This window comes from Oncorhynchus mykiss, chromosome 17, assembly GCF_057628025.1.
Source record: "Oncorhynchus mykiss isolate SJ-2025 chromosome 17, ASM5762802v1, whole genome shotgun sequence".
Classification (NCBI taxonomy): domain Eukaryota; kingdom Metazoa; phylum Chordata; class Actinopteri; order Salmoniformes; family Salmonidae; genus Oncorhynchus; species Oncorhynchus mykiss.
In genome coordinates, this window is record NC_143038.1 from 74,040,001 (window position 1) to 74,057,024 (window position 17,024).

At 44.7% G+C, this 17,024-nt stretch overlaps 1 protein-coding gene across 3 annotated transcripts in view; it reads left to right on the forward strand.

Annotated features, from left to right (window-relative positions):
- Nucleotides 1-15,224, forward strand: part of LOC110494819 (dystroglycan 1) — a 103,951-nt gene extending 88,727 nt beyond the window's left edge. For 2 of the 3 annotated variants that reach the window (XM_036950949.2, XM_090206498.1), the window contains exon 3: nucleotides 7,834-15,224. In XM_036950949.2, coding sequence (XP_036806844.2) covers nucleotides 7,834-10,122 — 2,289 coding nt within the window. In that variant the 3' untranslated portion in view covers nucleotides 10,123-15,224. The remainder of the gene's footprint in view (nucleotides 1-7,833) is intronic. The other variant, XM_036950950.2, reaches the window with a different exon arrangement.
- Nucleotides 15,225-17,024: the final 1,800 nt, after the last annotated feature.

Sequence of the window (17,024 nt, forward strand, 5' to 3'; positions counted from 1 at the left end):
GTTGTCCATTAGTTTACTCCAATTAGGGGAGGGGTGGTAGGGTTAGTGGAACATAATAAAGACAATTATATATATTAAATGAAAATATATATATATATATATATATATATATATATATATATTTATTTATTTATTTATTTTCAAAAAATATGGGGGATTGGAAATTAATCATTGATGGAAGCCACAATCTATCTGCAATATTAAAGCTGATCTTCCCCCTAAAAAAAATTGTAAGAAGTAGCTGATTTTACATTTGCCTTAAATATTGTTTTCACTGAGGAAATGTACGAGTCTGCTGTTAATGCTCTCTCTCTTTCCCTCTCTCCCTCCCTCACATGTGCTGCCATGGATCAGTCTTTTCCCAGACACACAGCATAGATATCATAATTGTCCGTTATCCTCAGTGTGTTTGACAGTGGAATCTAAAACAAGGAAGGGTGTATTCTAGGACTGTGCTCTGGGGTATAATACTATTGCTCTAGTGCTGAACAGCAATAGAATAGAGTGATATATATATATAAATGTTTTAACAGTTTGAAAATGGGCTGGATTTGGAGACCAGTCTCTCATAAACATCCGACGGTCTGTCTAGCTACCAGCCCTAACTGTCTGTCTAGCTACCCACCCTAACGGTCTGTCTAGCTACCAACCCTAACTGTCTGTCTAGCTACCCACCCTAACGGCCTGCCTAGCTACCAACCCTTACTGTCTTCCTAGCTACCCACCCTAACGGTCTGTCTAGCTACCAACCCTAACGGTTTTCCTAGCTACCCACCCTAATGGTCTGCCTAGCTACCAGCCCTAACTGTCTGTCTAGCTACCCACCCTAACGGTCTTCCTAGCTTCCCACCCTTACTGTCTTCCTAGCTACCCACCCTAACGGTCTGTCTAGCTACCCACCCTAACGGTCTGTCTAGCTACCCACCCTAAAGGTCTGCCTAGCTACCAACCCTAACTGTCTGTCTAGCTACCCACCCTAACGGCCTGCCTAGCTACCAACCCTAACTGTCTGTCTAGCTACCCACCCTAACGGTCTGTCTAGCTACCCACCCTAACGGCCTGCCTAGCTACCAACCCTAACTGTCTGTCTAGCTACCCACCCTAACGGTCTGTCTAGCTACCCACCCTAACGGCCCGCCTAGCTACCCACCCTAACGGTCTGTCTAGCTACCCACCCTAACGGTCTGCCTAGCTACCCACCCTAACTGTCTGTCTAGCTACCCACCCTAACGGCCTGCCTAGCTACCAACCTAAACTGTCTGTCTAGCTACCCACCCTAACGGTCTGTCTAGCTACCCACCCTAACGGTCTGTCTAGCTACCCACCCTAACGGTCTGTCTAGCTACCCACCCTAACGGTCTGCCTAGCTACCCACCCTAACAGTCTCTCCTCCTCCTCCTCTCCTCCACCTCTCCTCATCCTCCTCTCTTCCTCCTCATCCTCTCCTCCTTCTCTCCTCTACCTCTCATCCACCTCTCCTCCTCTTCCTCCTCCTCATCCATGTCTCCTCCCCCTTTCCCTCCTTATCTCCTCCTCCTTTCCCTCCTCCACCTCCTCTCCTCCTCCTCTCCTCCAATTCTAGGCTGATACTGTATGTCAAAATGAGGACATGGTTAGTTTAACGGTGGTGTACATAGGACTAGATCTAGGGCAGAGCATGTCATTAATGTAAACAGTACAGAATGTCTTCGATACTTTAGTTGTTGATTCTACACCACTCACTCATCTTGTAATTTCTCATCCCTTCGTTCCTCCCTCTACTTCTCCATCACATCATAGATCTCTTTTCTCCTCATGCAGTGTGTAGACGCTGATTGTGAGAGACGCTGATTGTGAGAGACGCTGATAGTCAGAGACGCTGTTTAGTCAGAGACGCTGATAGTCAGGGACGCTGATAGACAGGGACGCTGATAGCCAGAGACGCTGATAGTCAGAGACGCTGATAGTGCTGATAGTCAGAGACGCTGATTGTGCTGATAGTCTAAGACGCTGATAGACAGAGACGCTGATAGTCAGGGACGCTGATAGTGCTGATTGTGCTAATAGTCAGAGACGCTGATAGTGCTAATAGTCAGAGACACTGATAGTGCTAATAGTCAGAGGCACTGATAGTGCTAATAGTCAGACGCTGATTGTGCTAATAGTCAGAGACACTGATAGTGCTAATAGTCAGAGACACTGATAGTGCTAATAGTCAGACGCTGATTGTGCTAATAGTCAGAGACACAGATAGTCAGAGACACTGATAGTCAGAGACACTGATAGTCAGAGACGCTGATAGTCAGAGACGCTGATAGTCAGAGACGCTGATAGTCAGAGACGCTGATAGTCAGGGACGCTGATAGTCAGGGATGCTGATAGTGCTGATAGACAGAGACGCTGATACTCAGGGACGCTGATAGTCAGAGACACTGATAGTCAGAGACGCTGATAGTGCTGATAGTCAGGGACGCTTATAGTCAGGGACGCTGATAGTGCTGATAGACAGAGACGCTGATAGTCAGGGACGCTGATTGTGCTAATAGTCAGAGACGCTGATAGTCAGAGACGCTGATAGTCAGAGACGCTGATAGTCAGAGACGCTGATAGCGGAAGATGCTGAATGTCACGGTGGGTTTGGTGGCTATGAGAAAAAATCAGAACAGTGTTCATCAAACCGGAAGTGAACGCGTCACAAATGGCAGCCTATCTTCTATTTCTCTGGTCAAAAGTAGTGCACTACATAGGGAATAAGGTGCCATTTGGGAAAGGAGAGTTAGTCTCTTTTGATGAGATTAACAGCCCCCTGGTTTAATTAACTTCACTACTAAAGTGGGGAGAAAGGGGGTAGAGCAGCTACCTACTGCTGTGTACTCATCACACACACACACACACGCATACACACACGCCCACACGCGGACACACACACACGCATACACACACGCACACACGCATACACACACGCCCACACACGGACACACACACACACACGCATACACACACGCGTACACACACGCCCACACACGGACACACACACACACGCATACACACACACACACACACATCATCTCATCATCTTCGGGTGATGGCACCCAGCAGCTTTTTTGATACATCACCACATTACCCACCATCATCATAGTTATTAAAGTTTCTCTCCAAAATAGCCACATCTGCTCTGATGCAGCGGTGGGAGGTGTAGGAGCATTAAGGAGGTGTAGGAGCATTAAGGAGATGAACAACCCACTAATACTCTCTCTCTCTCTCTCTGTGTGTGTGTGTGTGTGTGTGTGTGTGTGTGTGTGTGTCCACCTCCTGCGCGTGTGGCTACGTACATGTCTGTCTGAGTGTCCCAACGTACTGGCCTACATGCAAGTGTTTGTGAGTACATGTGTGTGTGTGTGTGTTTGTGTGTGTGTGTGTGTGTGTGTGTGTGTGTGTGTGATTCTAAAAGCCCATATGCTGTTTCCTGTCTTCCCCTGGTGATGGCTGTGTATTGGTTAGACCATTAATGATCCATCTAGGGAGCGCCGGTATCTACATCATTTATCAACTGTACGATTTATCAGCCGCAGCATTAACTTGTCGAGAAGCAGAGGACGCGTTAGTGGTTGTTTTTGGGGATGTATTTGAATGTCAATCCCCGTGTGATGTATTTCTCCGTCATCCACTTGGAATGTTTTAAGTTATTATGTTAACTGTATTAGACCATGCTAAAAAAAAAGATGTAAGAAATCCCGTGTTGAAGAAACCCCGTGTTGAAGAAACCCCATGTTGAAGAAACCCCATGTTGAAGAAATCCCATGTTGAAGAAACCCCATGTTGAAGAAATCCCATGTTGAAGAAACCCCATGTTGAAGAAACCCCGTGTTGAAGAAATCCCATGTTGAAGAAACCCCATGTTGAAGAAACCCCATGTTGAAGAAACCCCGTGTTGAAGAAATCCCATGTTGAAGAAACCCCATGTTGAAGAAATCCCATGTTGAAGAAACCCCATGTTGAAGAAACCCCATGTTGAAGTAACCCCATGTTGAAGTAACCCCATGTTGAAGTAACCCCATGTTGAAGTAACCCCATGATGAAGTAACCCCATGTTGAAGTAACCCCATGATGAAGTAACCCCATGTTGAAGTAACCCCATGATGAAGTAACCCCATGTTGAAGTAACCCCATGATGAAGTAACCCCATGTTGAAGTAACCCCATGTTGAAGTAACCCCATGTTGAAGAAACCCCATGTTGAAGAAATCAAATTTTGAAGAAATCAATCAATCAATCAAATATATTTATGTAGCCCTTCTTTACATCAGCTGATATCTCAAAGTGCTGTACAGAAACCCAGCCTAAAACCCCAAACAGCAAGCAATGCAGGTGTAGAAGCACAGTGGCTAGGAAAAACTCCCTAGAAAGGCCTAAACCTAGGAAGAAACCTAGAGAGGAACCAGGCTATGAGGGGTGGCCAGTCCTCTTCTGGCTGTGCCAGGTGGAGATTATAACAGAACATGGCCAAGATGTTCAAATGTTCATAGATGACCAGCAGGGTCAAATAATAATCATCACAGTGGTTGTCAAGGGTGCAACAGGTCAGCACCTCAGGAGTAAATGTAAAACCCCTTGCAGATGGCCACCTGCATCTTTCAGCATGTTTTTACAAAAATATTTAATGTTCTCCGCAAGGACATATACAGGATTCTGCCCTCCTCAATATAACCTTCACTATGTCACCAGAACTCATACAGGATTCTACCCTCCACAACACAATGTCACCAGGACATATACAGGATTCTACCCTCCACAACATAACCTTCACTATGTCACCAGGACATATACACGATGCTACCCTCCACAGCATGGCCTTCACTATGTCACCAGGACATATACACGATGCTACCCTCCCCAACACTATGTCACCAGGACATATACAGGATACTACCCTCTACAACACTATGTCACCAGGACATATACAGGATACTACCCTCTACAACACTATGTCACCAGGACATATACAGGATTCTACCCTCCACAACACTATGTCACCAGGACATATACAGGATACTGCCCTCCACAACATAACCTTCACTATGTCACCAGGACATATACAGGATACTACCCTCTACAACACTATGTCACCAGGACATATACACGATGCTACCCTCCCCAACACTATGTCACCAGGACATATACAGGATACTACCCTCTACAACACTATGTCACCAGGACATATACAGGATACTACCCTCTACAACACTATGTCACCAGGACATATACAGGATACTACCCTCTACAACACTATGTCACCAGGACATATACAGGATACTACCCTCTACAACACTATGTCACCAGGACATATACAGGATACTACCCTCTACAACACTATGTCACCAGGACATATACAGGATACTAGCCTCCACAACATAACCTTCACTATGTCACCAGGACATATACAGGATACTACCCTCTACAACACTATATCACCAGGACATATACAGGATACTACCCTCCACAACACTATGTCAGCAGGACATATACAGGATACTACCCTCCACAACATAACCTTCACTATGTCACCAAGACGTACAGTTGAAGTCGGAAATGTATGTACACTTAGGTTGGAGTCATTAAAACTTGTTTTTCACACAGCCAAGGTATTGGAGTGGCCATCACAAAGCCCTAACCTCAATCCTATAGAAAGTTTGTGGGCAGAACTGATAAAGTGAGTGCGAGCAAGGAGGCCTACAAACCTGACTCATTTACACCAGCTCTGTCAGGAGGAATGGGACAAAATTCAACTAACTTATCGTGGGAAGCTTGTGGAAGGCTACCTGAAACGTTTGACCCAAGTTAAACAATTTAAAGGCATTGCTACCAAATACTAATTGAGTGTATGTAAACTGACCCACTGGGAATTTGATGAAAGAAATTCAAACTGAAATAAATCACTTTCTCTACTATTATTCTGACATTTCACATTCTTTAAATAAAGTGGTGATCATAACTGATCTAAGACACAGAATATTTAATGGGGTTAAATGTCAGGAATTGTGAAAAACTTGAGTTTAAATGTACTTGGCTAAGGTGTATGTAAACTTCCGACTTCAACTGTATACACAGGATACTACCCTCCACAACATAACCTTCACTCCAAATCAAAACTCCAACCTACAACCTGATTTCGGACAAAATTACCTGGAAGGATTCCTACTACCAAGATTCTTATTTCCAAGATCTATACAGCAAATGCTCTGGCAAACCAACGACCAGCAAAAGAAGAACAAGAGGTTATGGATGTGTCGCTGCAACCTTAAAGGTCCTCAATGATGTCACCATTGCCCTTGAGTCTAAGCAATGTTGTGCTGCTATTTTTATTGACTTGGCCAAAGCTTTTGATACCGTAGACCATTCCATTCCTGTGGGCCGGCTAAGGAGTATTGGTGTCCCTGAGGGGTCTTTGGCCTGGTTTGCTAATTACCTCTCTCAGAGTGCAGTGAATGAAGTCAGAACAGCTGCTGTCTCAGACGCTGCCTGTCACCAAGGGAGTACCCCAAGGCTCGATCCTAGGCCCCACACTCTTCTCAATTTACAGCAACATAGCTCAGGCAGTAGGAAGCTCTCACATCCATTTATATGCAGATCATACAGTCTTATACTCAGCTGGCCCTTCCCCGGATTGTGTGTTAAACACTCTACTACAAATCTGTCTTAGGGTCCAACAAGCTTTCTCTGCCCTTAACCTTGTTCTGAAAACCTCCAAAACAAAGGTTATGGTTTGGTTTGGTAAGAAGGAATGCCCCTCTCCCCACCGTTGTGATTACTAAATCTGAGGGTTTAGAGCTTGAGGTACTCACCTCATACAAGTACTTGGGAGTATGGCTAGACGGTACACTGTCCTTCTCTCACACATATCAAAGCTGCAAACAGGTTACATCCTGACTTGGTTTCCTCTATCATAATCGCTCATCTTTCACCCCAGCTGCCAAACTTACCCTGATTCAGATGACCGTCCTACCCACGCTCGAATACGGACACGTAATTTACACATGATCAAGTAAATGTATAGATCTGCAAGTAAAGGTGCTCTCCAGCTGCTAGATGTACTTTAAAATTAATTGTATCTTGTGAATTGTTCACTATATTTCACCTTTTAACCTTATAGAGAAACTTAGTTTTGCACTAGTCTAATAGAAACATTTTTAATTGTGTGAAGAAAATCACCAGTAGCAGCTTCTCAGTAGCAGCTTCTCACAACAATAACATCTCCTATTATTTATAAACTCAAAAGTAAAAACAACAACAATATCTCCTGTTATTTTCTTCTCTGTTATTAATGGCTGCAATATGTAACTTTTGGGAGCAATTGACCAAATTCGCATAGAAATGTGAGTTATAGATCTGTCATTCTCATTGAAAGCAAGTCTAAGAAGCGGTTGATCTGTTCTATGTGTTACTTATATGCTTCCTATTCTTAAGTTAAATGTTTTGTCTTTTACTTTTGTTTTTTTACACCAGCTTCAAACAACTTAAAAAATACAATATTTTGGGTTATTGAAAATATATTTCAGTGTTTTAGAGAATACAATGGTTCTCTACACTATACTTGCTTGTTTTGTCACATAAACGGAAATAAGGCAAATTATTAGAATTTTTGCAACCAGGAAATGGCGGAGTGATTTATGCATAGTTCATCTTGAATGATTTATGACACAATCAAGAAAACAGTCATTCTGTGAGTAGAAGAGAAGTGCACATTTTGTGAGCGTAAACGTATTATTTTTCATGTTGTTTTCTTGTATTTTATCTTAAATTATTAATTGAATCAAAAAAGACTTATCAACTCTTTATCTTTTGTTTTTTTCCCCAGATAACTGAGTCAGGCAAGGAGACGTTACCAACATGGCTGCACTGGGACTGGGAGAGAAACGTCCTACAGGGTCTACCACTGGGTGAGGACAAGGGTGTCCACTATATCTCCGTCTCCGCATCCAATGGCAGCCAGGATATCTTCTCCATCGAGGTGCACCCAGAGGAACACGCTGACACTGACCCGATCCAGGTAGCCATTCAGTCAGCGTCCAACAACTCCAACAACGAGGTAGAGCCATTCGTCTGTGGCAACGAGGAGCCGGTGACGGTGCTCACAGTGATTCTGGATGCCGACCTGACCAAGATGAGCTCCAGACAGAGGGTGGAGCTGCTGGGCAAGATGAAGAAGTTCTCTGGCGTGGCGCTCCAACACATGAAGATACTTCCCGTGGTCAACAACAGATTGTTCGATATGTCCGCCTTCATGGCCGGACCAGGAAATGCCAAAAAGGTGGTGGAGAACGGAGCCCTGTTATCCTGGAAGCTGGGCTGTTCCCTGGACCAGAGTAACGTCCCTAATATTAGTAGCGTCCAGGCGCCGGCTAAAGAGGGCACTATGTCGGCTCAGTTGGGATATCCGGTCGTCGGTTGGCACATCGCCAACAAGAAGCCTCATATCCCAAAACGGGTGAGGCGCCAGCTCAACAATACCCCTACTCCTGTTCTAGCTCTGCTTCCCCCAACGTCTGTCGTCGAGCCCCCTGTTCGCATTGTACCCACCCTATCGTCACCTGCCATTGCTGCCCCCACAGACAGCTCTGCCCCACCCATGAGAGGGCCTGTGCCCTTGCCCATGAAGCCCACGATCCGTGTCAGAGACTCTTATTCCCACACTCCCACTCAGGGTGCACCCCTGCCAACCAGAGTGATGGAGTCCACTAGTACCATCTCCATTGAACCCACCATGTCCAGGCATACTGTTGTGGAAGCCACGCCGACACTCCCTCCACCCATCACAGTCGCCACCAGAAAGCCAACCAAGAAACCAAAGAGACCGAAGACCACTCCGATGCCAAGGGAGCCCAAGACCACCACAGCCAAACCAGCCAGGCGCACTACCCCGTCGTCCATCGTGCCTGACCCAAGAAACGAGAAACCAGATCTCCGCAACCCCATCGATCAGGTCAATGCCTTCGTGGGCACATATTTTGAAGTGAAAATCCCATCCGATACTTTCTTTGACAAGGAGGACGGTACGACAGACAAGCTGAGGTTGACATTGAGGATGAACCACAACGAAGTGGTCGGAGATGATTCCTGGATACAATTTAATAGCACAAGTCAGCTGCTGTACGGTCTACCTGACTCAAACCACATCGGGAAGCACGAGTACTTCATGCAGGCCACCGATAAGGGTGGTCTGAACGCAATCGATGCCTTTGAGGTCCGTGTGAACCGCTGGGCTTCCAACGATAAGTCCCCGGTCTTGTTCCAGGCTCGCTTCCACGGGGAACCTCACCAGGTGACCAACGACATCCACAAGAAGATTTTGCTCATCAAGAAACTGGCGTACTCGTTTGGGGACCGCAACAGCAGCACGGTCACCCTGAGGAACATCACCAAGGGATCCATCATGGTGGAGTGGACCAACAACAGCCTCCAGCAGAACCCCTGTCCCAAGGAGAAGATCCAGACCATGTCCAGGAGGATCTCTGATGCCCAGGGTAGGCCCTCCCAGACATTCATCTCCACAATGGAGCCTGAATTCAAACCCATCGACATCAAGGTCAAAGGGACAGCCGCCTGCCGGAACTACATGTTCGTACCGCCGAGTGAAATCACCATTCCTATACCCCCGGCCGTCACCCCGGCGCTCGGCGCCGGACGCCAGAGCACGGACGACGTCTACCTTCACACGGTCATCCCTGCGGTAGTGGTGGCGGCCATCTTGCTGATCGCCGGCATCATCGCCATGATCTGCTACCGTAAAAAGCGTAAGGGAAAGCTAACCATCGAGGACCAGGCTACCTTCATTAAGAAGGGGGTACCCATAATTTTCGCAGACGAGCTCGACGACTCCAAGCCCCCTCCGTCCTCCTCCATGCCCCTCATCCTGCAGGAGGAGAAACCCCCACTGCCCCCGCCTGAGTACCCCAACATGACCAGTCCAGAGACCACCCCCCTGAACCAGGACCTTCTGGGGGAGTACACAGCTCTGAGGGATGAGGATCCCAATGCCCCTCCCTACCAGCCTCCACCCCCTTTCACTGTCCCCATGGAAGGTAAAGGCTCTCGTCCAAAGAACATGACCCCCTACAGATCCCCACCACCTTACGTGCCACCCTAAGGTTAGCTGGCTCCTCCAGAGGAGGAGAGGGGAAGCAGGGGGGACTTGTAACCATCTCACACCAGTGTTGTCTGTTTGGAAATAAGGGGTGGGAGGAGGAGGGTAGAGGCTCTGCAAAGTGGCAATGAACTTCGGACATTTTGGGTTGGGAGGGTTTTGGGCTGATCTGATCAAGGCTGAGTTAAAGTTGAACGATGGGAGGGAGGGAGAACTAGGTGGTAGCCTCGGCAACAATAGCCACAACAATGACACTATTCAGTCTCTCGTCATCTCATTGGTTACAGCTGAACAGCTAGATTGAGAAGACACGCCCCTCCTGTCCCAGCAGCTTTTTTCTCCATTTGAAACTAAATGGCCTTTTGTTTTATTTTGTGTCTTTTGATTCTGCTTTTCTTCTGTTTTGGACTTGACTTTAAGATCAAACTACTTGCCTTTTTTTAATCTTCTTTTATCTTGAATAATACAAGAGGACAATAAACAAACACACTGCAGGCAAAAAGGTTTTTAATGATGAGATAGAGAGTTCTATGAATGAAAACAAACACAACATAATCATGTTGATCTGGGACAGCCAACCCTGCAGACAGCTAAACACAGTGGTTGATCGATGTGGCGGTGGCTGTTTGGATTCAATAAGGAATTGCCTTTTAACACTAATTGTATGTTTTTACCCTTATTCACACAATGTCTAGTCAAGATGAGCATAACAAGGGTAGCCTAAAAGAAGAATTAGAAATTAGTATTAAAAAAAGGTTTGGTTTTTTTTCAAAACTTTATATCTTTAAGGTTAGATTAGATTAGATAGGATTGTTTTGGTGGTGGAGCAGATCTCCTGACTGAAATAGCCTGCAGGATCTCTTTTTCCCCCAATCAGAAAGGAACGGTACACCTAGTAGGTAGGCCTAGTCAGGGTTAGTGAACGTTAACATGGAAGGCAATGACAACCAGATGGGTACCCTGGCCTGGTTATGACCAGATGGTTACCCTGGCCTGGTTATTACCAGATGGTTACACTGGCCTGGTTATTACCAGATGGGTACCCTGGCCTGGTTGTTACCAGATGGTTACCCTGGCCTGGTTATTACCAGATGGTTACACTGGCCTGGTTATTACCAGATGGGTACCCTGGCCTGGTTATTACCAGATGGTTACCCTGACCTGGTTATGACCAGATGGTTACCCTGGCCTGGTTGTTACCAGATGGGTACCCTGGCCTGGTTATTACCAGATGGGTACCCTGGCCTGGTTATTACCAGATGGGTACCCTGGCCTGGTTATTACCAGATGGGTACCCTGGCCTGGTTATTACCAGATGGGTACCCTGGCCTGGTTATTACCAGATGGGTACCCTGGCCTGGTTATTACCAGATGGGTACCCTGGCCTGGTTATTACCAGATGGGTACCCTGGCTTGTTATTACCAGATTTCTTTTTTTTTTTTACTTTGCCTGAGTTTCCCAAAGCCACCCAAAATCATTCAAGAGAGAAATATAACACAATTACAATGCCCCTTTTTACTATTCTTGTTTAAAATGGGTTAAAATGAGTATCATGATCCGAATATGATCGTAACATTGACCATTTGAATGCCAGTTTGCCTTTATGGTGATGCGACAAGTGTCTTCTGTAAATAACGATGGATCGGCCTGTGTGTATTTTTAGTCCCCCCCCCCCCCCAAAATAATGTTTTTGTGTAAATCAGATGTGGAAAAAGCCTCCTGCAGTTTATTTTAGACAAGGGGTAATTTATTTTTTTATGTAGTGATGATGCTCTTGTTTTCACAGTTTATGCGGTAAAACAGTTTAGGGCCGTTGAGAGTGATTGAGAATGTCCCGAAAGGGATACAACATGTATTCACAACTCAAAGGTCATTGTTGAGAGGAGGGTAGGAGAGTTAGAGAGAGAAAGAAAGAAAGAAAATGGGAATATCCCAATAACAAGATTACCAGAAAACACAGAAAAAAAAAATGGTTGATAAAATCTCTATCTAATTTTTTTACAACGTTTTTTGATACAGCATCAAATTGTGTAAAAAAAAATAATCTAGAAATACATTAATAGTGTACTGCAATTTGTAAAATCTTAGAGTAGAGAATTGATTCCTTATTATATACCTTTTCTCATTGGTCACCTATTTCAAGTGATTTTTTTTGTTGATTTTGCCATGTTGTCGAATTGAAATGTACCTCCTGTTATACAGTCGGAAGGACCCATTTTATGTAATCACACATTTTATTTAATGTTCAAATTCTTCACTAACGACTTTGAAAGTGACCCTTTGCAATAATGTAAGGAGCTGCCTGGTGGTGGTGGTGGTGGTGGTGGTGAGTGGTCAATGCAGGTTAGATGAGTGATGATGTACTACACGCATAATGATGATGATGTGCACGCATAATGATGATGATGATGTGCACGCATAATGATGATGATGATGTACACGCATAATGATGATGATGATGTGCACGCATAATGATGATGATGTACCTACATAGTTTGTTTTTGCCAGATACCAAGTGTTGCTTTTTTGAGTGTCCATTTATTATGGAAGCCGACCTCTGTCTATCTATATCCAGATAATTCTTCCTTCTTCACACGTTTGAAATTCTAATCCAACAAGTTCCCATAGTATTGGAATGAATGAATCATCAATATATATATATAACAGAGTGGATTATGATGGTATATCTCGCTTGGTATGTTGCCGTACATTATAATATAGAGATTTATTTTTTATTGATGAGCTTCGGTTATAATTGGTTTTCTAATGCTTCCCCATATTGATGAGTCAGTATGTGTACGTCCGTAGAGGTTTCATTAAGGAGTGTATCCCATCTCTCTAATCTGTCAGCCATTTTGAGACTCCCTGATTCCTGTCACAATAACTGGCTCGTAATTCTTTCTCCTTGAACTAAAACCGGTATTATTAATCTGACCAGATGACACATTGTGATCTGGAAACGTTCTAAAAGGTTAACATGTTCGTAGATCTCCTTTCAGTTCAATGCCTCCATCACACTCACCGCCATGAAATACAGACAGAGTTTATTGGTTATATGTAAAGAACTCGCTGCCCCCCCCGCGCGTCCACAGATCATGTCGCCACTTCAGCTCTATTGATTTCCGACGAGGAACAAACTGCAATAATAGTCCTAGATGGTTTATCCCAATAGGGTTGTTAGTTAGTCAAATAAGAAATATATAGTTACTTATGACAGTTACTGAGATTGATGAAGATTTGATCCACGTTTTGAGGTGAGATTCATAGAACAATAGGTAAGTAGATAGTACAAGGACAGGGTTTTGTTGTTGTTGTGGTTGTTGGTTTGCGTATATTTTTTAAGTGGCGTAGTCATTTCAGCATTAAAGCTCAATTCATTCATTACGCTAGCGAAGAATCGGGCTTAGTTACACTGATCCTGATTTAAGATAAGTACGTGTGAATCGTACACGTTGTGTTAAAATCGTAAGGGAAAGTGTTCGTGACGTGTGTTTCTCAAATTCGGATTTATTCCCATTTGACTCCAATTAAGAGGAGATGATGATCTGATTTGTGCGAAGCTTAACAGAGAAGAATCCAAACGATGCAAAATTATTATTTTTTTAAATGTAATAGCAGTCATTCATTTGTAACTGATTCAAATGCCTTGTTGACAGAATATCTTATCTGTTGGGCTTCATTTCAAGTTACATTTCAGCGTTACATTTCAGATATTAGCAAACGGTTATTGCGAAAGATATGGAATCAACAACAAAAACACATTGTTCTATTCTTTTAGAACACGATAGCTGTCCTGAAGGATTAGCATTCAGGTGTAGCAACCTTTTACGTTTTGTTCGAGTTTACCCTCCATCTCATTTAGCTTTTCTGTGTTTCCGTGTTGTTCATTTTATTTCATTAGATTTCCTTCTTTCTTTTTTTGCCCATTTGAAATGTAGAGATTGGTGTGTGTGTGTGTGTGTGTGTGTGTGTGTGTGTGTGTGTGTGTGTGTGTGTGTGTGTCAAATCAAAATCAGTCTTAGAAATGAATTTCTTCATATGCAGCAAGAAGGACTGACTGAAAGCATCCCGAATGCCCCCTTCAAGGTGCATATTTTAGTATATTATTTTGTTCGCTATAGAGAATGTTTTCTTCATTTAGTTTTTACATTCATGAGTGAATTAGTACTTACAATTGGAATATTGATGATAGTAACAATAGTGATAGTGATGATTATAATAATTACAAGAATAATATGGTTATCATAATGCTTTCAGGGGGACATTATACACTGTTTGTCCTTCATTTTTGTCTTTTTTTTAATTGAAATACCTGTTTCCCCCACCGCGTTCCCAATAAAAATGGGACTCCTCTGGTTCGCAAACAAAATGGTTGCCAAAGTACAGCGCAGTGAAAGTTATTTGGCTTGTCTTAACACACGTATCAGACAGACGTTCAATTGACATGCTAAAACACAAGACAAAGAGCTAGCCTCTCTGAAAGCCACCCCATGGGGAAGGAGGGAGGAATTAGACGTATGATACCCCATGGGGAAGAAGGAAGGAGGGATGGTACCCCATGGGAAAGAAGGGAGGAATTAGACGGATGATACCCCATGGGGAAGAAGGAAGGAGGGATGGTACCCCATGGGGAAGAAGGGAGGAATTAGAGGGATGACACCCCATGGGGAAGGAGGTAGGAGGGATGGTACCCCATGGGGAAGAAGGGAGGAATTAGAGGGATGACACCCCATGGGGAAGGAGGGAGGAATTAGAGGGATGATACCCCATGGGGAAGGAGGGAGGAATTAGAGGGATGATACCCCATGGGGAAGGAGGGAGGAATTAGAGGGATGATAAATAGACAGATTGAAGGAAAATGCAGATTGAAGGAAAATGGTTTTCCATCTGGAGCGGTTGGGAAAAGCCTGACCATTGTCCTTGACCACAGGGAACTTACAACCTAGAAAAGGAGGGTCGTACACATGTATGAATGCTTGAGTAAACAATGCATGGTGAAAAATGCATTTCTCTTCTCCTGTGTTTAAATAACATTGTTTTATTTATGCCACTAGACACTGTACGTTGAAATCTTGTATTAAAAAAAAAAAGCGTTTTCACCCAACTATTGTTGTGACCTCTTATTGGTTGTTTGGTCATCTACCAATGGGAGTGTTTCATCCTTGACGGACATTTCATTTGTACCAGAATGCTAGAAAAAAACTGCAACTACAAGCGTGTCATACTCAGCTCTATCTGTCTGTGATAGCAGGAAGCATTGCTTTTCTGTTCTAGGTAGCCTTCCATGAACTTAGACCCATATTGAACCCAAAGACACTGGGTAAGAGTAGCATTTTTCCATCTCTTTTCGTCACATATATCCCTCGGTCTACTTTACATGGGTTTAAGAAACACGTGTGTTTTCTCTGTAGCTGTGACATTGCAGAGAGGTTTGCGTGGGGAGGATGACGGTGTCTTTTCAAACGAAGGAATGTGAATACCGATAAAATGTTTATCAATCAAATTTCAATCAAATGTAATTATAAAGTCCTTCTTGCATCAACTGATGTCACAAAGGGCTGTACAGAAACCCAGCCTAAAACCCCAAACAGCAAGCAATGCAGGTGTAGAAGCACTAAAATATTACTGAGACACGTTCACTAACGGATGGTAAACTTTGACATTGATTTTGACTGTTTGTGTCATGTATTGTCATGTTGTGTCCTGTTCCTGTTCTTACTCTTCACCCTGTCTCCCTCTGCTGGTCGTATTAGGTTACCTTTTCTTCACCTCTTTCCCCCAGCTGTTCCTTGTCTTCTCTGACTACCTCTTTCACCCCTTTTCCCACCTGTTCCCTTTTTCCCTCTGATTAGGTCTCTATATCTCTCTCTGTTTTTGTTCCTGTCTTTGTCGGATTCTCGTTTGTGTATCTCATGCCAGAACCAGACTATCGTCGTGTTTGCTTTACCTTGTCCTGTCCTGTCGGAATCTGCCTGTCCATCTGAGCCTACGTGTGTTTCGTTATTAAAGAAACTCTGTTTATGTTAAACCGCTTTTGGGTCCTCACTCACCGCATAACAGAAGAATCCGACCAAGAATGGACCCAGCGACTTCGGATCCTCTCCACTCTGCCGTCGAGATCCAGGGAGCGATGCTAGGCAGACACGAGCAGGAATTGTCTGCTGCTCGACATGCCGTTGAGACCCTGTCCGCCCAAGTCTCCAACCTCACAGAACAGGTTCACCATCTCCGCCTCGATCCACCGGCCACTTCCAGGGCTTTCGAATCTCCGGAGCCCAGAATCAATAACCCGCCGTGTTACTCTGGGGAGCCCACTGAATGCCGCTCGTTCCTCACCCAGTGTGATATTGTGTTTTCTCTCCAGCCCAACACTTACTCCAGGAGCACAGCTCGTATCGCCTACGTCATATCTCTCCTTACTGGACGGGCTCGTGAGTGGGGCACGGCAATCTGGGAGGCAAGGGCTGAGTGTACTAACCAGTATCAGGACTTTAAGGAGGAGATGATACGGGTTTTTGATCGTTCTGTTTTTGGGGAGGAAGCTTCCAGGGTCCTGTCTTCCCTATGTCAAGGTAATCGATCCATAACAGACTACTCTATTGAGTTTCGCACTCTTGCTGCCTCCAGTGACTGGAACGAGCCGGCTTTGCTCGCTCGTTTTCTGGAGGGTCTCCGCGCGGAGGTGAAGGATGAGATTCTCTCCCGGGAGGTTCCTTCCAGCGTGGATTCCTTGATTGAACTCGCTATTCGCATAGAGCGACGGCTTGATCTTCGTCACCGAGCTCGTGGAAAGGAGCTCACGTTCTCCGTTGCCCCCCTCTCCGCATCACTACCATCTTCCTCTGCCGGGTCGGGTGCTGAGCCTATGCAGCTGGGAGGTATCCGCATCTCGACTAAGGAGAGG